Here is a 21,731-nt window from a genome sequence, read left to right on the forward strand (position 1 = left end):
GTCATACTGGGATGAAATCAAAGCTTTTCTCTTAGTTTGGCAAAACAGAAGTAAACTGAAAAAAAAAAAAAAGCTTTGGATTGAAAGGCCAGCTTTTCACACCAGTTTCACATGTCTCTTGCTCTTAGATCATCAGTAAAGACCAGAACACATTAGGGTGTTGGAAACTTTTGTCTAAAAGTGCCTGGTGTCTGAACACTGATGGGGTGGTATGTGGTTAGGTAGATAAATAAGATAAACGGGGAGCGATCTTGGCCTTCTGGCAATGCATTTGGTACATCTGTGACACATGAAGGAACGTTTGCTTCCAAGGCAGGGTGGCAATAGGAGCCTTTGGGAAATCTGGTTTTGATCTCCTTGTGTTACCTCCCCTCTCTGCCCCGTTGATAACGTTAATCCCACTGGCAAGCTAGGGCATCAGGCAGTTACTGCTGGGGCCTTGGAAGGAGTTTTTTCATCAAGCAGAGCAGAAAAATCATTTAGTTGGATTTCTTCATTGTCTTCTTGGTATTCAGACGCTCCAAGGAAAAGTATGTGATTTATGGTTATTTCTGCAGATCACAGAGTGTGGGTTAAGGTTAACGAATATGAGCCTTTTCTATTTAAATTTAATCATAGGGAAACAAATTGGCAAACTTGCATAGCATTACTGTTTCTAAAATGATGTTATCTCATATTACAAAGAGAATGTAAAATCTGCTTTTAAACCTGGTGAAAGGATGGAATGAGATCCCTTCTGGTTTCGTTCATGCATATAGCAAGGTTGAAAGCTTTGTCACGAACCTCCTGCCAAGTTGTGATTAGGTTTTGTTAGCTTTCAGCTAAAGCTAAACTCCACAATTAACTAGTAGAACTTGGATCTTACAGTGCTTAATTTGTGTCTTTATCTAAAGCAGTTTATATGACAAGTTACAGGTAAGGTTTTGCTGTGCTAACAGAGGTGAGGCAGGAGGATTCAGTTTGGTTTTTAAAACTCATGCACAATAGAAGGAATAATCTGACTAGCCATACATATAGTTAGGGGCTAAATTAATAAGTAAGGAAAAATACCCCTCAAATGCCCTTACTTTTAGTGCAGCTAAAACATTAATTTTCTATTGGAAGTCTTTATAGTGCATAGTGAGATGTCTGAGGAATACTCTAGAAATGTATCTGTAGCATGCCCTTCTTACTGTATTTGCAGGTTATGTTAATATAAATATATTTTTTCAGAATGATTCATCATGTCTGAAAACTTACAGCAAAAATCAAGAAAAAGATACACAAAGTAGGGCGGAACAGTCCAGATCACTTGAGAGTTTTTCAGCTCTTGAGGGAATAAAAAGACATGATTGTTCATCTTTGGAGAAGCATTGAATGACATCTGTAGAGGTGCATAAAACAATGAATACTACAAGCATCCCTGTCCCACTAACACAAGAGATGACAAAAAAAAATACATGTACAAGTCATAGTGATGATGTGAAATACATCAGCACAATGCGTTATTGAAGCTAGGGCCCTGTTGACCTTGAAAAAAGAAAATTATCGAATAGTTGAGCAAACACTGTGCCGACCTCTATACAAGTTTATATTTAGTTTATCACAGTTATGAGAAAACTTCTATAATGGGTGTTGTTGGTTAGAAAATCGTTTGCATTATTTTCCTGAATTCTCAAATGTTGCCTGACTGTAGTGATAGTGCTACTCAGCTTGACTCAGTGGTTTCATCTTGTGGGGTAGTATTTTTGTCACCTTGCCCTGTGTCAGTTGAAGATGTAGTTGATGTTTATTGTTGGACAGTCATTTTTTAGTCTCGCACTTGAGATGACATTAAATATTTGCCGTATTTCCCCTTCTCAGTGTGATATTTGTGAAGAATAACGGAATGTTTATGTAAATCACTTCAAAATGGCTGTGTGTATTGACCAGTATTGAAGGACTTTGTGAAGTGCTTTTCACCTGCCTTCCCCTTTAAACTTCCAGTGAAATGCTAAAAGATGGAGTATCAAACAAGACATATCATGTATCTATTGAATTTTATTGGTAAACTTGTGGTAGCTTTTTTACTTCATTTCGCATTAAATGAATGAGAAGGTCTTCAAGAAGTACTAGGCAAATCTTCACTAGTCATTATCAGGTTCCTTAGAGCTTATCTCTGTGTTTAAAATGCATAGCCATGCTTTTTATTTCTCACATTTCTGAGATGTGTGAGTCTCAAAACATACATGCTTAGTGAGGCATAACATTTCATGAGAGATAAGCAATTATCTAAACTTCTGCTCAGTACAGTCAGTGGAATATACAGATGGAGTTGGATCCCTCTGAAGTAACAATCAGATTCTAGATAGCTTGCTGGGTAGGTTGTATTGGATGTGTTGGCCACTGACTACAGCAAAATGCATGTGGACGCTTGAGCGTAGAAAATTAAATTCAGGTGTCTGCTTCTGGAGCTTTATCTCACTCCTTGTCACATGTATATCTGTATACACATGTAAGGGAGGCCTTGTGGTTTCTTAGGGAAGTATAAAAGCTGGATGCTCTCCGACTCTTTCTGAGTGATTCTGTTAAACTTTAAAATAACCCAAACCTATCCCCATTAAAGTTACAGTCTGCAATTATTTATACTGTGAATGTTCAGGGCTGACTAATGATGCTAAAACATGGCTGCACATTATTCTGTACAAGCCTTCTTTTCTGGACAACTTCATTTAACAGTGTTGTGACTATAGATTAAGTGTCCTTGAACTGTTTCCTCTGAAGGACAGATGCAGCTGGTTCTTAGTTTAGAGACTCTATCATCCATAGGTGCTTGTTTTATTGTTTATGCTCTGTGTTCTCACTAACCTAAGGCAAAGGTTAAATGGTAGGACTTAGCATATAGGCTAAGCAATAAATAGATTTCCTTTATCGTCTCATCTGCAGAGTTCCTCGGAAAGTAACAGGAGGTATGCCAAGAGAGAGTGAGCAAAAATTTATAGTTGTTTTACATAGACATTACTTATCTTCTGATTCCATTGTTTGCAATCTTTCTGCTGTGAATCAAAACCTCCAGGACAGGTGGTGTATTTCTTGTTGCTCTGTTTTGAAATACATGTGAATCCTATCTGATTCAGGAGTCTATCTATTCTTAAGGTGTTTTCTTAATGATTATGGCATGGGATTCGATTAGTTTCCATAGTTCCCATCCTGAAAACAGCACAGCTTTTTCTGACGTGTCCTTTTCAGTTGTCTGTGAACAGCAAAGCAAAGAATTCATTTATATTTTATAGGCATTTCCTAATTACAGCAGTGGAGAAGCTAACTAAATACAGGGACACGCACACTTCACTCTGCATCTTCAGTCATGTTTTCTCTATCAGTTCTGCTTGAAACTCGCTGTATTAATTTCTGTTCTCAATAAGCTAAGAAAGAAATATCCTTTAATTTTGGGTATTACTCAGACACCATCCAAAGTTTTGATTGAGAGAGAGCAGTGCAGATTAAACAGTTTAGATTGTACATATAAATAACTTCAGGATTGTTTGAAACTTTCTTGAACCAATTAGCAGCATTTTGATGTAGTATGTTACTCAGGTATATATATATTTAATAAATTTGTTTTAATAAACATTACTGTAACTTGGCAGTTGTCATTGGGGAACAGTGAAGAGAAGGATGGAGTCTTTCATCACTGGTTGGTAATAGAAAAGTTCCGTTAATTATCTTTTGCTACTGTTTTCATGAAATATCAGATTATTTATATCTGACCTTTTGTTTTAATGGACAAATATTGTGTTTTCTAGTTTGGACCTTGAACTGTTTTGCTAGATATTAGGCTTTGGCTTTGGAGAATCTGTGTGTGCCCAACTTTCTTATGCGTTACAGATTTCAAGGAGTGTTTGCAGAATAGAAAGCTTACATGAGAGCTCTTTCGTTAAAAAACAAAACAAAACAAAAAAAAAAACACCAGCAACAAACAAAACCAAACATGATCTTTGATTTCTTTATGTTGCAGTGCAGGTATTGTTCACTTCTCTTTGTGATGCTATATATTTAAATGTTTTATTGAGTTGTTCATAATCTTGTCTGTTTCTTACTTGAAATTGTATTAATCGGATCTTTTTTTTCTCTCTTCCAATACAAATTATGTCTAATTTCTAACATCTACTCTAAGACCTGAAATACAGACACCAATCATTTTATAAGTTAGGTGATTAATGACTCACTACGTAGAAGCCAAGCACCTTGGCTGAGGTGTGGCCATAGCAGAAGCATCTCTTTTGCATGGAATGTTCCCACTCTCCTTGTGTTTGGGATGTTTATGTGTGATTTTTGATGGCAAGGAACCAGCCCACTGCTGTAAGATGACTCACAGTATTATGACAGAAGGTAAAGTCATCGACTTCTACTTGAGATGGATTTTGTTGTTTCTTGACTGTGTAGAAAACCACTTAACAGTACTGTGAAATTAATATAAAATGCAGTTATAATAAGTGATGAATAACAGTCATCTACAAACCTTGCATCTCTTTAGCCTTAAAAATGAAAATGTTTACCTTGATGGATGATGCTTTAAAATCTGATATTTGCCAGTATTAAGCCAACTAATTAAATTGTATCAGAAGGATATTCATCCTAGCTGCAATTTAAGCAGTTAGTAGTATTTCAGAATTCACCCAAGAAATAAAATATTGAAGATACTAGAAAATATTTGTGAGCCTTCAGAATACAGCCCCACAGAGCTGCATTCACAGTGCACTGCCCACACTTAGTAACACAGAGCTCCCTTGATCCATAGAGCAGGATGGTCGGCATTGAGCGCAGCATCAGGAATCCTTGTGAGCATGCTGAAGTACAGATTCCTTTGGGCTGAGTTAGTGGACAGGTCCATGCAGGCTTCTAGCAGAAAAGGCAATTTTTGGTATTTATACTCATGAGAAAACCTTCTTAAACAAAATGAACAATATGGCATTTTTGGATTTTACAAGTCATTTTTCTGAATGTATTTCCTAGGGCTAAGAACAAGTCATTTTTGGTTTTCTTTTTTTTCTGAGACATGCTCCTTGTTCCTGTGATTTTGCAATGTATCCCTCTGTTATTCTGAAAGAAGAAAGGGAGAAAGGGTGACCTGCAGAGGGAGAGAGGCCCCAGGCCCTGTGCAGGGTTCACTTTCTTTGGCAAGTATTATATGTTTTTGCTTGGAAGTCGTATTCATAGAATCATAGAATGGCCTGGGTTGAAAAGGACCGCAATGATCATTGAGTTTCAACCCCCCTGCTATGTGCAGGGTCGCCAACCACCAGACCAGGCTGCCCAGAGCCACATCCAGCCTGGCCTTGAATGCCTCCAGGGATGGGGCATCCACAGCCTCCTTGGGCAACCTGTTCCAGTGCGTCACCACCCGCTGTGTGAAAAACTTGCTCCTAATATCTAAGCTAAACCTCCCCTGTCTCAGTTTAAAACCATTCCCCCTTGTCTTATCACTATCCACCTTTGTAAACAGCCGTTTCCCCTCCTGTTTATATGTTCCCTTCAAGTACTGGAAGGCCACAATTCCCCTTCTCTTCTCCAAGCTAAACAATCCCAGTTCCCTCAACCTTTCCTCATAGGAGAGGTGCTCCAGCCCTCTGATCATCTTTGTGGCTCTCCTTTGGACCTGCTCCAAGAGCTCCACATCCTTCCTGTACTGGGGGCCTGAGGCCTGGATGCAGTACTCCGGATGGGGTCTCACAAGAACCGAGGGGGACAATCACCCTCTCACTGCAGGCCACCCCTTTTCTAATGCATCACAGAACACAGTTGGCCTTCTGGTCTGCAAGCACACACTGCTGGCTCATGTCCAGGTTCTCGTCCACCAGGACCCCCAAGTTCTTCTCCGCAGGGCTGCTCTTAAGGAGATCTTCCCCCAGTTACCTGTCTTCTCCGTTTTGTGAGCCAGCAGTGGGGTTGCTCTCAACCAGCTGTTGAGCTTTGTTTCAAAAAAGTCCAAAGCAAACACCACTAAGAGACACTGTCTTCTGTGGTATTTTCTGGTAGATCAAGGCTGTGCACAAATACAGACTAGTTAATCTAGGTTGAAACAGTATGTATTAAGTGTGTAATTAACTCAGGATAGAGTGGTGTTCATTGGAAGTTACCGTTGTTCTTTAAGGGGAACTGGAATAACCCTGGCTGGCCAAGGTGCAGGGATGGGAATTTGTTTTAAATGAGTGTTGTTGTGAAGTTTTTCTTCATAGCAGCTATGCAGGAAGATCTGTTGTGCATCCTATGACAGCTGTTATTTTTATTGGATTTTACCTATTTTGCAGTGATAAAAGCCTTAGTTATTCATCTAATTGGAAGCTTTATTCCAAAGGAGTTTATAATGTTAGTGAATCTGCAGTTTGCAGCTTGTTTCTGGGAACAGGCAACGCTATTTCAAAAACTTGTCCCTTCTTGTTCTGGGAGTTGGCAATTGAAAAGGCAGCATATATGATTCCTGGGTCATTTCTACCAAGCATGAAACAAATGTAAAGAAAGCAGGTAAAAAAGCAAAGCAAAACAAAACAAAACAAAAACCAAACAAACCACAAAGCAAGCTGTGTGCACTTACAGAAACCTGCTTCTCTCATCAAAACTGCACTGTGAAAGCAACCTTTACTGTTCATACCATCTCTGTTAATGTGGCTGAAACAGGAGACTGGACTGCTCCATTTTCTTTTCAACTGTTGTCTTCTATTTTTCTTGGCTTCTCTGTACTGCTAAGTTTGACAGAGAATGTTGTTTTCTTTGCACTGTTTTCATTGCATAGAAATTCAAAGAACAATGACGTGAGTCTTGATCATGCTCCCACCAAGCGTATTGAAAGTGGAAACTCCCACTGGCTTAGAGGAATTGTTTCTTTTTACACTGCTTAAGTTTTATTATTAATTACATGTTCTTTCAAAACAGGATAGGTGCAGCTTTACGATCAGCCTTACAAACTGATCGAAAGAGCACAGCAGAACAGGAAAAATTCTAGACAATTAGAAAGAGATACGTTTCTATTAACAGTATCCATATACTTAATTCAAGGACAAAATCGTATTGAGTATTCCAAAGCCAATACCATTTTGGGATCAAGAGAATCTGGGATATTTTCAAATGATATATTATTATTATCTTTTTAAAGTGTGATACTATCAACAAGTTTTTTTCTCTCTTCCTTTTCAATTATTTAAAGCTTCTGCTAGGTAAAACTAAGAAAGCAGTGAATTATTCACTAAATCTGAGACATTTCTTTCATTTGTTTTGTTTTGAGGGTTTGTTTTATTCCAGCATGGGTCTGGTTTTCTTTATCTTATGATTTCAAAACCAAAGTTTTCAGGCTCTTGTGACTCTAGGTGACTTCAGTGGGATGAGTTTTTCACTGAGTGTCTTCCTTTCAGTTAGTCCTTTCCTTCTTCCTTTCAGTTGCTATGGCTGACATGATTCCTGCGAGTGCAGAAAGCCAACAGTAACTCAGCATGTGTTGAGAACCACAAGATCTAAAAACCTGACACCACATAGCAGACCTGAAAGATAATATTCAGTTTTAGTTAGCTTGTCTGCTACTTCAAAGTGATGTTACTGTGACTGACCTTATTTCCATATGGATTCTGATGCACACTGAAGAGTTTGATGCAGGACAACTATAAGCTTGTAAAGATGGTAGAAATGACCTTCCTCTTAAGACTCCCATAAATGAGTCTTAAGAGAAAAGCGAGCTTAGCCTCTGGAAGGGCAGTAGAAAGGATAAGGCAAGGAAATGCAATGACAATGCATACGAATAAATAAGAACATAGAGGTATGTAAAAAGGGTTGTTAGAAACTTCAGCTGGTAGGTGGAAGGAAGAACTGACAGGTTTGAAGTTGCTTGCTGCTTGTGTTTATCACTTAACCTTGACTTCTACCCCTTCATATCTTTTTAATGAAATCCTTTTTTTTTTGATGAAAACTGTGTTGCTGTATCCTTCCATGTCCTTGGATTGAGTTACTAATGGTGCGGTGATTTAAGGGTTGTAATCAAGTGTTACTTTGCTTTTTTTTCTTTGGCAGGCCGGACCTGATAGACATGAATACCGTTGCTGTTCAAAGCAACCTTGCAAATTTAGAACATGCTTTTTTTGTAGCAGAAAAACTTGGTGTTGCCAGACTTCTGGATCCTGAAGGTAAGATAGCTACAAAAAGCTTTGTTGCAAAAACCTTATCCGTATAGCTGCTTGTTGCAGATTTGTGGGCATCCTTACAACTGTGTGATAAAGCACTGTTCTGTCTTGCTCTCTAGATGTTGATGTTTCCTCACCTGATGAGAAATCAGTAATAACTTATGTGTCATCACTTTATGATGCATTTCCCAAAGTACCAGAAGGTGGTGAAGGCATCAGTGCAAATGTAAGTCAGAGAAAAAAAACTTGGGCGGCTGTGTGGGCATTCTTGGTTTCAGCTCCTGAGTTACAGCTGGTTCTGTGCTCTTACTTTTCAGTCATGCAGTTAGACTGGTAAATTGTGCCTCTCCAGTTCTTTTGCAGACTAGAAAATTCTGTGTTTTCACTTGAAACATTTGGTACTAACATTGAATAGGGCAAATTATATACTTGGAAACCTTAGAAGAATTATAATGAGCATGTAAATATTTCAGAGTTGCGTGATCTAGAAATCTCTTTTCTATGTCTATGAAGTCCCCAGACTTCAAAGGTGAAATAAAAACGAAGCTGTCAGGTGATTTTCTTCTGATCTTTAGCCTGTGTTGTGCTTTGGTAGGATGTTGAAGTCAAATGGGTTGAATATCAGAATATGGTGAACTACCTCATGCAGTGGATCAGGCACCATGTCACAATAATGTCTGACAGAACATTTCCCAACAATCCTGTGGAGCTGAAGGTGAGATGTGGCATCTTAAACTCCATACTGGAACGAAAATTCGTCATACTTACTCAAAGCATGCTCAAACAAATGAAATGTTTGTTGATTTATATAATCAAATCCGCTGTAGAACAGTAGCGTCATAGCAATATTGGTTTTTATTAAATAGTTTTAAGGTGACCTTTGCTGGCTTTCTGACATGCAATTTAAAAACATAAGTGATGGGTTAGGGCGGGTCTGTAGATGCATTTTATAAATCATCCTTAAGAGTTCATTATATAGTTTAGTGAGCTATATTTTATTCTTCTGAAAGAGAAAGGAAAATGTTATCACCCGTTCCTCACAGAATGTTTTGGATAATCCAGAATAAAAAGAAATGATGTATGTGTTACACAAATTCCATCACTTGAACCATATTTTAACAGGAGAGCAGTTATTTTGGCTTTCTTGAAGATGCCATGTTGAGGCTCATTTCAAAATCTAATTGAAAAGTACAAGAATTACATTGCCGTCATATGAGCGATCAAAAGCAAATCTTCAGCTTGTCACTGATGATTTTTAACACAACTTAAGCAGACAAAAATTAGAACATAAGCTTATAAAGAATGTTAGGAGAAGGTTTAGGGAGTAAGGTTATGGTCACTGTAAATAAAAGTTAAAGGGTTTTTTTTTGTTTGTTTCTGCAGGCACTTTATAATCAATATTTACAGTTTAAAGAAACGGATATTCCACCTAAGGAGACAGATAAATTAAAAATTAAACGTCTATATAAATTGCTGGAGGTAAGTTTTAACATGCATTGAAATATATAAAAGTTCTCTTTTGGTGGCTTAAAATAACAAATATGTCTGAATTTTTAAGGTCTGGATAGAATTTGGACGCATCAAACTTCCTCAAGGTTATCATCCAAACGATATAGAAAAAGAATGGGGAAAGCTTATTATTGCCATGCTGGAAAGAGAGAAGACTCTTAGGCCTGAAGTGGAGAGGTATGCTAATGAACGTTTGGCAGGATTGGTTAATATATTTTACGTTCTTTTTCCCATAAATTTTTTCTTCCATTATGACATCCCAGTTATTTTTCAATTTCTGTTGAATAATTCTGCTCTTTTTAAAGCCTGAATTTCTCTGTCTGCTTTATAGAAGCAGATCCAGGTGAAAATACCTTGGATAGTTTCAGAAATTCTTTGAGAATAGTCTCTGTGCCTCAGAGATCACAGGACTTAAATACCGTGTTTCTTCTGGTCGGAGCAAGGTTGATACCACTTCATTGCCTTACTTGGGCTCTTTTTCATATAAACAATACCCTCATCCTTTAAATAAAAGGTGGATTTTACTTGTTGCACCATGTTGTGGCTGATGTCTGGTTCTGCTAATTTTTTAAAGTTGATTGATTGTACTCAAGAGCACGCGAAGTGTTTTGATGTGCAAAATGCATAGCAGTCTTCCATGGTAGTAGAATTGATGACTCTGTTTTGTACATTATTAATAACATACCAAGCATACTTAAAATCTTAATGCAGCCCCATTAGAGCATTTAAGGCTTTTAAAGGTGCATCTTTTGAGTTCAGTGCTAGAAACAGAGACTACCATTCATTAATTAAAAACCTCTCCTTTTTTTTTTTTTTTTTTTATTAAATTACATGTTTCTTTGGGCTCCTGTCTACAGATGGGTATAGACACCTGGGTATGTGTTAATTCTGCTCACATTGAAGCATTCAAGGGAGAGACCTAAGATCTAAGTGATTTTCTAGTAGATACGTTCACTGACTTTCTGGTGAAAATAAAATCTGGGCACTTGAAATTAAGTGTAAAGAATCCAGACCATTTTGTAGTGACTCTTCAAAAAGGCAGATTTTAGGAAGGGAAGATCTCAAAGACACTCAGAGTTGATTAAATATGGATCGTGCTCACAAAATATGTATCTTACAAAAGCAGGAGCATGACTGGAATAGCACATATAATGAGAAGTGCTGACTTACAGTATTGCTGTGGTAAGTGCTGTGATATAAGTTTCTGTAGAGAAATGCAAGGTTGTGCCCTGCCATGCCAAGCTGAGTGCTGGAAAGCATTGGTGGAAATACAGTCTGCTATATACTGTAGGTTAAGCTGTTCTAACATGCCAGTGGCAAAGTTAGTGCCTGCTTTCACCAAAAGGAATTCTGTTCATACCAGCAGAAAGCTTAATTATCTTTATTGGGAGTACATTGGGATGCCTCGTCCTTGAAGATGTTTCAGACATGGTTGAAGGGGGCAACCTGATGTAGTAACTTGATCTAGTAGTTGGCAACCCTGTCTGTGGCAGGGAGGTTGGAACCTGATGATCCTTGAGGTCCCTTCCAACCCAAGTCATTCTATCATTCTCAATATAAATGTCATTAATTTATTTTCTGTTCAGGTGAATTGAGCACAGATAAATAGAAACACACATGAACTCCTTCTCATGTTTCAGGTTTGGTGAACAAGCTTAAGGTGACAAATTGTATACCGATAGTCATAGCAAACATGTGACCTTGATCTGTTCTAATACTGAGGTATTGAAATTTGGCGAGCAACTAAAACTTTGCCTCCAAGTCTGGTGAATGCATTTGAAAATGTCAACACAGATAAACAGCATGTGGCCAGATTGGTGTGTGGAATCAGAGTGAATGTGATGTCAGTGAGGAGGGTGCCAAACAGCTCCAGTTTGCAAAACCAGCAGAGTGAAAACACCATGGGGATGTGTCTGTGCCTCTGCTGTACTCTTCTGCTTGAACACAGTCATCAGATGGTGTGGGTGAGAGGTTTTCAGGAGGTGCTAAAAGCAGGAGGCGAGTTACTGAAAAAATTACCCAAAGCTTGTATTCTGAGTTAAAATATCAACTTAAGGATGTAGTGATCAGATTTTTCTTATTTGTTTTGTGGTCAAAATAGTAAGAAGTAATTAGCTTTGAGTATGGAATAAGTTAAAGGGAAATTTGCAGGACAGATTGGTGGAACAGGGCAGTTAGTAAACATGCATACTTGGACAGTAGAGTAATGATGGTGGGTTGGATGGTGTGCAGGTGTCTAAAATTAACTTAGAGCTGATTAACCGTGATATTCCTGCAGTTTTATCGTACAGTTCCATTTGAAAGAAAAGGAGTCAGCCCAGGCTGAATTTCTATACCATACAGAGGAGCGTGGAGTTGTAACTTTGGTCCTTTTTGAAACTTCTCAAGAGTCTGAGAAACACCTTAAAGATTTTTTTTTTAAGTTCTTACTTGGCTTACAGACATTTAGTGACACTTAGATAAAATATTTGGCACATCTGTTTCCTAGAGACGCCCTAATGCTGCTGCCTAGTCTGTACTTGCAAACCTTTAATGCAAGCTTTGGGAAGCCAAAAGCGAGGTGGCGTGCGTAGCCCCAGGTGAAATCTTTTGAAGAGCTGGCAGCATATTAATTGCTGGGTTTTGAATATGCATACTAAAGCCTATTTAAAGAAGGAGTGCTGGGTGTTTCAAAAGCCACTGGTGAAATTTCATCCCTAGAAGCTGCACATTTTGTAGGAGTTCCATTTTTTTTCCATTTTTCAGCAAATATAAACAGCCAAAGAACCGTGCTCTGGATGCAAAGATGAACAGCAGTAGTTACAGCTATCATAGCAGCGATTCACTGTTTAGCAACAGTACCAGTGTTCAAACCAGCATTGACTCTAATGAAAATTTCCTTTCTGTTAATCGTGGTCCCACGACGATTAAATCTTGTATAAGCTTTGGTAATGCCACCTTAGAAGGAAGCAGGTAACTTGACATATGTATTTATGGTTTGTGTATGATACTCTTTGTTTACTTTAATTTACGTGTGTGTAGTAAGTATAAATAACACAGTTATTTGTTGAACATTTTCTTGTATCGCTTAGGTTGGAAATGCTGCAGCAGATTGCAAGCAGAATTCAGCGAGACAGCCGAAGCTGTGAGGACAAACTGATACTTGCCCGGAATGCTCTGCAGGCTGTAAGTCAGCTGCTGATTTTACTTGTCCGTGTTCATAAACTGCATAAGCTGCAGTGTTGTGGCTGCTTAAAAAAAAAAGCAAAACACAATAGTTAGGATTTTTGAATATGTAGTAACTGATACTTTTATTTTTGTTGTACTGTTATCATTAATTTAGCGTTTCTTCAAGAAATTACCAAAAATTGCCTAGAATGAGTTTTGTTAGTTAAAGTTCTTTGCAATTACTTTACGATTAGAAAAAAAGTGTTACAAAAGCAGTTAGATGTTTTACAGCTCATCTCTCTTTGACTCAGCTGCAGGACTTAATGGCTCTCTTTATTTGTTCAGGACACCAAACGACTAGAGTCGGGGCTTCAGTTTCAACACGAAGCAGAAATAGCTGGGTATCTTCTTGAATCTGAGAACCTTCTCCGCCAGCAAGTGATTGATGCCCAAATTCTTATTGATGGAAAGTACTATCAGGCAGACCAGCTTGTACAGAGGTACTTTACAGCCTGTTTATATAAATAAATTACTTATCAAATTTAGACTATGGACAGCATTTTAAAATCACGTCTGTGGATAAACTTTGCTCTATCACTTAGTACCCTTATTTGTAATACTTATTTGTATAAAGTATCACTTAGTTGCTGGGTATGATTGTGGGTACATTGCCCACAAACAAAAGATGAGAAACTGTTTGCTCATCTCTGAAAATAAAGTCACTCACCGGAACATGACTTAAATGCTTATGTTATCTGATATCTGAGTGTAAAGATGTCAACTTCCTTTATTGCAGCTAAGATAGTTTCAGAATTCACAGTCTTTGATTTTAAAAATAGAGGTGGGATTTCTGGTGGTAGTTGTAGGTGTCTTAACAGGTGGGGTAAAATTATGTTATATGTGAGTGTTTGTTCAGCGCTAGCAGAAAGATACAATTAAGCAGTGTAATTTAATTCTATAAAGAAATGTCTCCACAGTTTGTTGGGATTTGTTCTGGATTGGGTGAGGTGAAGCAACTATTTAGCAGCAAACTTTGAGTGTTTGACGTACTACAACGTGTAGTGACTTGTACACTTCCTGCTTTGCTGAATTCTTCCCTGGTACTGTGTATGGTGCACACTAATGCTGCTGATTTTCTGGGTTATTGTCTGATTTCTGCATTTACTATCTGTATTAATAGAAGTCAAATTTAGCATAGCCAGCTTATTTATGAGTGTTTAAATACAACTAAAGTGTAGAATATCATTGGAATTCATACTACTATTCAGTTCAGCATGACAAAACTATATAAACATTCACTGAAATTATTTTATTTAGTTTTTTTAAATTTTATTTTAATAGGGTTGCAAAACTTCGTGATGAACTGATGGCCATACGAACCGAATGTTCTTCTTTGTACAGCAAGGGACATGCACTGACAACAGAACAGACAAAGCTGATGATATCAGGAATAACTGAAAGCTTAAACTCAGGATTTACGACAAACCTAACTCCTGACTTAAATGCTGCAATGACTCAAGGCTTAACACCTAGTCTGACTTCTTCCAGTTTGACATCTGGCCTCTCATCAGGTCTTACTTCCAGGCTGACACCAGCCATGACTCCTGCTTACACACCAGGCATCCCACCGCGGTTAATTCAGAGCTATGTAACAGGAGTAGATGGTGGAACTCTGCAAACACTCAAACTTATGCAAATCAGAAAACCTCTTATGAAATCAGCTTTTGTGGACCAGAATTTAACAGAAGAAGAAGTGAACATGAAATTTGTCCAGGACCTATTGAACTGGGTGGAAGAAATGCAGGTAGCAATCTTTACAGAAACATCTGCTTCTAATTGCTATATTTACTGCTTGTAGATCACGGCTAATTTTTCCTCCTTCTTTGTAAGGTGCAACTTGATCGAGTGGAATGGGGTTCAGATTTACCAAGTGTTGAAAGCCATTTAGAAAATCACAAAAATGTTCACAGAGCTATTGAAGAATTTGAATCCAGCCTTAAAGAAGCAAAAATCAGTGAGGTATGGCACTGTATTCCTCATTTCCTCAGTTGCTTTCATTATAGAGTTGTTTTTGGGTTTTACTTATTTTTGCTCCTGATCTCTAGATGACATATCGTGAAATCAGGAGATCTAGTGGTTGAGAATAACTTATCACGTCTAACTGTTTTCTTGTCTTTTGACCTCATATGCCAATACAGATCCAAATGACTGCCCCTCTGAAACTCAGTTATGCGGAAAAATTGCACAAACTGGAAAGTCAGTATTCAAAACTCTTGGTAAGTTTGTCGTACATCTTTGATGCTTGGCTTTTCACTGTACATATAATCTGTGAAAAGGGCTGAGTTTTAAATTCTGATTTTTTTTTCTTTTTTAATAAAGAACACATCAAGAAATCAGGAAAGGCATCTAGATACCCTTCACGATTTTGTCTCTCGTGCTACTAGAGAGCTGATATGGCTGAATGAAAAAGAAGAGGAGGAGGTTGCATATGATTGGAGTGAAAGAAACCCCAATATAACAAGAAAAAAGGAATACCATGCAGTATGTATTGCCAGTATAATCCAGAGGGAAAAGTTAAGTCATCTTTAACAATTCAACAAGTTTCTAAATTATTTTTTTTTTGCTTTTTTTTTTTTTGTCTGAAAAAAGGAATTAATGAGAGAACTTGATCAAAAAGAAGAAGTTATTAAATCAGTGCAAGAAATAGCGGAACAGTTGCTTCTTGAAAATCACCCAGCCAGGCTAACCATTGAGGTAAGTTAGTTTAAAGAAGCACACAGAAAATAAAACAATTTTGCGATTTAGTATAGATTTTGTGATTTAATAGATTGTAGTGGGAAGGAAGGGAAGCACTTACAAAATATTAAGCAACCAGACCCCAATAATGAGACCTTTATTTCTTGTTTGGTGTCTCCACTGTATTCCCATCTTCCGGTTTCCAAAAACTGTAGACATTTCTGTAAAATGGTGGTTATGTTTCAGATTACTTAGATCAAGTCCCACTGAATTCTAAAATTCAGATTTCAGAAATTGATCTGTACAGATATTTCTCCTGCTGGGCATGCGTGCAGCTTCCACAGACATTGATGCAAATTGCCATGACAGGCTGAGGGCACAGAACGGTCCTTACACGGATTCCATTCTGTTGGACTGAAAGGAATTTCAGCAGGGCATTTGTAGTTATCATATGTATTGCTTCCTATTATGGTTTGAAATTGGTTTCATAAATTTTGTCAGTTAAGTTATGAAATGTATTTGTATATTAAAAAATCTGTTTTGAATTACTGCAGATTTGAATCAAACTCTAGGTAAACTGTTCTCAGAAAATTTATTGTAGCTGCTGTAGGGTCATAACAAGTTTCCAAGGAAGAGTTTTGAATTTTTTCCCTATAGATTTCCAAGAAAACAATATAGACAGTGGGTAGTAAAAATGGAAACAAAACAAAACAAACAAACAAAAAACTAAAGCAGTTTTACTATAAATAATGAAAAAACAGAGAGGATGGATTTTTATAGTTCTTCAGCTGAGTGAATTCACGAATTTACTGCTGTGTATACTGGAAATAGATGAAGAAAACTTCCTTCTTACTGCCTTTACCTAGAATAATAAGCAGTTTTTAATTTAATATTAGTATTTACATTACGTGAAAGTATATGCTATTATGAACACTTACCAGTAAAATACACTTGATATATGAATAAATTAAAGATGCGTATTACAAAACAAGTCTATCACAGTGTTGATACATAGTCTTTTACAGTGGGCCACTGAAACAGGTTGTCCATAGATGTGGTAGAAGCCCCGTTCCTGAAGACTTCCAAGGCAAGGCTGGATCAGGCACTGGGCAGCCTGGCTTCATTGCAGGGGAGTTGGACTAGATGACCTTTAAAGGTCCCTTTCAACTCTAAGGACTCTATGATTCCATATACAGTTTATAATGCTATACTAGGACATTAAAAGAGTTCTTAAATTGATGTCTTCTGATGTGCAGAAGATACACTGTATTAATGGATCAGTTTGAGATTCATTGAAGCCAATGGAAAATCTTTGAATTCCCTGAGAATCATACCCAATCCCCAGACTTTCAGCTGCTTTTGTTAAGTCAAGAGTTCCCTCTGCTGGTGAATGTCAGAGCAGTGCTTTGCTGCTGACAGCACCCTGTAGTGTAGGAGGCATCATTCAAATAGGGCTGAAAAAAATTACATATTGCAGCTTATCTTCATTTATTATTTTTGTGTACTCAGACTAGAGGAACCTCAGGAGATGTAGGGCTTTGTTTGCCTAAGTCCTGAATGTGCTGTAGGCTGTCTCTAGCCCCTTGGAGAGAGTTTTCTGATGTTTTGTTACAGACTAAAGACAGTTGTTTTTTCTCACATCTAATGGAATTTTCTTTGTTACAGCTTATTATTCCTGAGTAATGTCAGTTAGATGCCCATGTTTGAAATATTATCTTTATGTTTTCTAAATTCTGTTGACGTATATGTGTTTTAATTCTCATTTCTTTTTGTAAAATCTCTCTGTCTCCCTTAAAGGCCTACAGAGCTGCAATGCAGACACAGTGGAGCTGGATTCTTCAGCTCTGTCACTGCGTTGAACAACATTTGAGAGAAAATGCTTCATATTTTGAGGTAAAGAGGTCAATAAAAATATGAAATCTTTTAAGTTGTGACCACAGTCAGGAAGTTCCATTTTAACTGAAGATGCTACGTGTTCTCTCACAGTAGCTGTAGAATGGAAATTAATAATGTACAGTCATGAGATGATGAACCGTATTCCCACAGTGTCTCCACACCTGCATTATCTCCACTGTAATTATATCACTTCAGAACAGATGTAAATCTGGTCTAATCTTTTTTCATAGTTCCATAACTGCTAGTAGAGAATCTGAGAACGAAGCCATGTTCTGCTCGTGTCTTACAGAACTATGGTCAATAAAGCTTTTGTGGATGGATGTAGAGTAGAGGATTGTTAATGATGGCCAAGGTAGAACATATTCCAAGTTGTTCTTCCAGGACTACACGAACAGAAGTGGAATGTGCAGTATTAAAAATAAATAAAAATTACTAGGTTGTTGGAAAATAACCCAGCTGTTTTTCACATCCTAGTTTTTCAGTGATGCCAAAGAGGCCATGGAGTATTTAAAGAATTTGAAAGATGCCATATACCGAAAATACAGTTGTGACAGATCAAGCAGCCTTCATAGGCTGGAAGACCTTGTCCAGGAGTCTATGGTGAGAACTCAAGGATCCTGTTAATGTGAGCTACAATTAAACAAGATATGTGTAGATTATAGTCAGATAAAAAAAAACCCTTGGTGTAAAATTATTACCTTAAGGGCAGGGAATAAGAAAATGAGATTTATGGTTTAGAACTTAAGTAGTTTTATCTGTCCAAGTCCAATGGCTGTTTTTCTTACCCTTAAATACAGTTCTGTCTTTATCCTTACAGTATCAGATATTGTAGTAAACCAATGAGTTCAGAAAGATACTTTGTTCTTTTAAAATGGGTTACATTTAAGAAAGAAAGAAGTCAGAAAAAGAAAAGCTTAACAGGATCAAAGAAGCAGCACTGTATTCTGGCCACTTCTTACAATGTATTCTTTTCTTAACTGTTTTAGGAAGAAAAGGAGCAACTCTTGCAGTATAAGAGCACAGTAGCAGGCCTTGTGGGGAGAGCAAAGGCAATAATTCAGCTGAAGCCAAGGAACCCTGACTGTATACTGAAAACATCCATTCCAATTAAAGCCATCTGTGACTATAGACAAATTGAGGTTAGAAACTTGAATTTCTTCAAATCAATTACAGACGTGAGAATTCAGCTAAAGTTTCATTAATTGCCATGTTCTTGGAGAACACTGGGCTCTAAATATCTTCCACCCTAGTAAACAAGAGCAACTCCTTGTGTTGAGCTTTGCTTTTGCTATTCTGTTGCTTAAATGACAACGTTTACAAAAGAGCTTCTTAAAGTATTTTGTAATGCTTAGATCATTAAATTACTCTCCTTTTCTTTTAATTCTAGATAACAATTTATAAGGATGATGAGTGTGTGTTAGCAAACAACTCCCATCGTGCCAAATGGAAAGTCATTAGCCCAAGTGGTAATGAGGCCATGGTTCCATCTGTATGCTTTACAGTCCCTCCACCAAACAAGGAAGCAATAGATACAGCCAACAGGTAGGGACAAAGTAAAAACTGCTTTAAAATATGTTTAATATAAATATTTTTTGTTTGTTTTTGTAGAGAAACAGCTGTCCCTTGGCTTAGAGCCAAGGAAATGGTTGTTTTACATCTTTTTTCAGTATGAAACTTGGGCTAAACTGCCTTTTTTTTTTTTTTTTTTTGCTCCTCTTTTCATATGTTACTCCAATATAAAACATGTTTTCTTACCTTAAATTGGACTTTTTTATGCTTCAGGATTGAACAGCAGTTTCAGAACGTTTTGGCCCTTTGGCATGAGTCGCATGTAAACATGAAGAGTGTGGTTTCCTGGCATTACCTAACAAATGAAATTGAAGCAGTTAGAGCTGGCAATGTTGCTTCGGTATGTATTATGTCTACCACGGGGCTTCTAGACATTTACCAGGACATAGGCTACACTTTCTGGAAATACTGTATGATAAATTTGCAGTTATCCTTGTCTTCTGGAAACAGCTGACAGTGCACCACTGTGCAACATTCTGCCTTGATCTGAGCAGCCTTAATACAGATTACATGAGGAAGGAGTGGAGAGATTGTGTCATGAAAACTACCTGTAGCCATACTATACTAATCTCTCTAGTTTCTTATTGTCAGCAGAGGGACGGGATCTCTTGAAAGTAATCAAACAGTGACTAAATCTGAATTTTGTTTTGGAGGAGTCTATCTTTCTGCATTTATGTTGAAGGGGTTTGGGGAGGTGATCTTCTCTAGTGAAACCTCCCATTAATCCATTACGCTACAATTTCTTACTGTGAAAGATACATTTAGTCTTTCAAGTTGAAGGCAGTTGAATACTCATTCCTCTCTAATGATTTATTTAAACATGTCTGTAATTTGAAATTCTAAATTGATAAACAGGATTAATTTGTTAGATATATAGATCAAAATACTGTCCTGTCTAGCTAAAACAATGTGTGACATCACCAAATTAAATGCTGTTGAATATATGGCATGAATAATATAGTGATTTGTTATGCAGCATTGGTGTATTTCTGTTTTCAAACTGTTGCAATAATATTTGTAATACCCAAAATGACTTTTTAAATCCAGTCTTCCCACTGTTGCTGCTGGGGAAAAGGAACCTGAAATAATACTCAAATGTGATTCCTCTGACTCTTTCTGACTGCCTATTTGTTGCTATGTGACACAGATGGAGAGACTGTGTCTGATGTAGGATTGGCTTAACAGCCAATCACTGGCTTTAAATACAGAAAAGGATTCTATTTTGAATGTAATCTACGGACTGTTCATCTGATACCCATCAAGTGGACCCCAGGCCAGAAACAGCAAGCTTTCAGGACCACCATTTTTTAACTTCTATTGTCTTAATAATTGGTCATTAATTCGTTTTGATATGAACTGTTACAGACAACTGCACGAGTGATGCATCATTGCTGACCATGCCTTGGGTTTATGATCTGTTTCAGATAAAAACAATGCTACCAGGTGAACATCAGCAGGTTCTAAGCAATTTGCAGTCCCGCTTTGATGATTTTGTGGAAGATAGCCAGGAGTCCAAAATCTTTACAAGCTCTGATACTGCACAACTGGAAAGGGAAGTTAGTATTTGCAAGCAATACTATCAAGAGCTTCTGAAGTCTGCAGAGAGAGGTAAGCTGCCCTTACATAAGAGATTGCAGTTCTTCATAAATTTAAGCTCTAGTGAATTGCTATTGTTGATATTGATCACGTGGTTTTTTGAATGGATAAAGAACCACTGTTTTAACATTGTGTACAACTATATTGTATAAAAGATCTAAGTTTTTGTTAGCTTTGTATATGTTTATTTACGTAAAAATATTGAAGTGTTAACATATGTGGTACAATAAAATGTAGCCCCAAGATTTTTGTCTGTGTACTCCAGAAGACTGTTTAGTCAGGTTTTCCTGGATGTTTCTGGATGTTTGAATGCAGACTGACAATTTAATTGAGCTCATAGCAGAATTAGATCATTTCTAATGCAAGAAATGTTTCCTAGTTATTTGTTTAGCTCTGCAGAATGCCCATAGTTACTGCTCTCTTAACTGTTTTCAAATGCATCAAGCACAAAAAGCTTAAAATGTTTGTTCTGATTTACTGTCAAGTATCTGGTGAATTAAAGGAATGCAGTAGTTCAAAACCGATTGGTGCATTAGCGTAGTTCACTATACTTAAAAAATGACATGCTGTCCTGTCCCTCTGAAAGAGAAGATTCAAAAAATATTCCTTGAGATTTCCTATAGTATCACGCCTGATGTGTCTGGCTGAAAGAATCAAGCACTGAATTTATTAGCACTGTCTGCATAAGGGAAGAATGATCAATGATGTATGCTGATTTCTGAAGTGTGTGAGGAGGCGATCTAATGCTAGCTAAAATTTTAAAGCACCTAAAATCTGTTTTATAGCCAGAATTCTTATGAAAATTGGTGGCATTTCGGTTGTTCATAAAAAGGCCTGCAGAATGATGGCTTTTTAAAGTCTTTTGTGAGAAGACATGGAGAAAATGACAAGATGACTTTGTTTGCTAAAATGTGCCTTGTTTCTTTCAACAGAGGAGCATGAAGAATCTATTTACAATCTGTACATCTCCGAAGTCAGAAATATCAGACTTCGGCTGGAGAGTTGTGAGGAACGGTTAATCCGACAGATCCGGACCCCAATGGAAAGAGATGATCTACACGAAAGCGTCTTTAGGATTTCAGAGCAAGAGGTGAGACTTGAAGAAAATGTGTATTTAATAGGAAGGGTTACGTAGGAAGTAGAATATACATC

At 37.4% G+C, this 21,731-nt stretch overlaps 1 protein-coding gene across 50 annotated transcripts in view; it reads left to right on the forward strand.

The window, feature by feature from the left end:
- DST (dystonin) overlaps positions 1-21,731 on the forward strand; it is a 295,306-nt gene that overhangs the window by 142,756 nt on the left and 130,819 nt on the right. For 47 of the 50 annotated variants that reach the window (XM_015284861.4, XM_015284867.4, XM_015284863.4 and 44 more), the window contains 19 exons: positions 8,017-8,129; positions 8,246-8,352; positions 8,722-8,841; positions 9,510-9,605; positions 9,685-9,812; positions 12,707-12,800; positions 13,128-13,282; positions 14,124-14,586; positions 14,673-14,801; positions 14,981-15,058; positions 15,162-15,323; positions 15,432-15,536; positions 17,316-17,411; positions 17,889-18,014; positions 18,401-18,553; positions 18,802-18,956; positions 19,197-19,323; positions 20,408-20,591; positions 21,512-21,669. In XM_015284861.4, coding sequence (XP_015140347.2) covers positions 8,017-8,129; positions 8,246-8,352; positions 8,722-8,841; positions 9,510-9,605; positions 9,685-9,812; positions 12,707-12,800; positions 13,128-13,282; positions 14,124-14,586; positions 14,673-14,801; positions 14,981-15,058; positions 15,162-15,323; positions 15,432-15,536; positions 17,316-17,411; positions 17,889-18,014; positions 18,401-18,553; positions 18,802-18,956; positions 19,197-19,323; positions 20,408-20,591; positions 21,512-21,669 — 2,749 coding nt within the window. Of the gene's footprint in view, positions 1-8,016; positions 8,130-8,245; positions 8,353-8,721; positions 8,842-9,509; positions 9,606-9,684; positions 9,813-12,309; positions 12,588-12,706; positions 12,801-13,127; positions 13,283-14,123; positions 14,587-14,672; positions 14,802-14,980; positions 15,059-15,161; positions 15,324-15,431; positions 15,537-17,315; positions 17,412-17,888; positions 18,015-18,400; positions 18,554-18,801; positions 18,957-19,196; positions 19,324-20,407; positions 20,592-21,511; positions 21,670-21,731 lie in introns of those variants that run through there. The other 3 variants (XM_015284881.4, XM_025149222.3, XM_004940461.5) reach the window with 1 other exon arrangement.

Source organism: Gallus gallus, chromosome 3, assembly GCF_016699485.2.
Source record: "Gallus gallus isolate bGalGal1 chromosome 3, bGalGal1.mat.broiler.GRCg7b, whole genome shotgun sequence".
Lineage (NCBI taxonomy): Eukaryota > Metazoa > Chordata > Aves > Galliformes > Phasianidae > Gallus > Gallus gallus.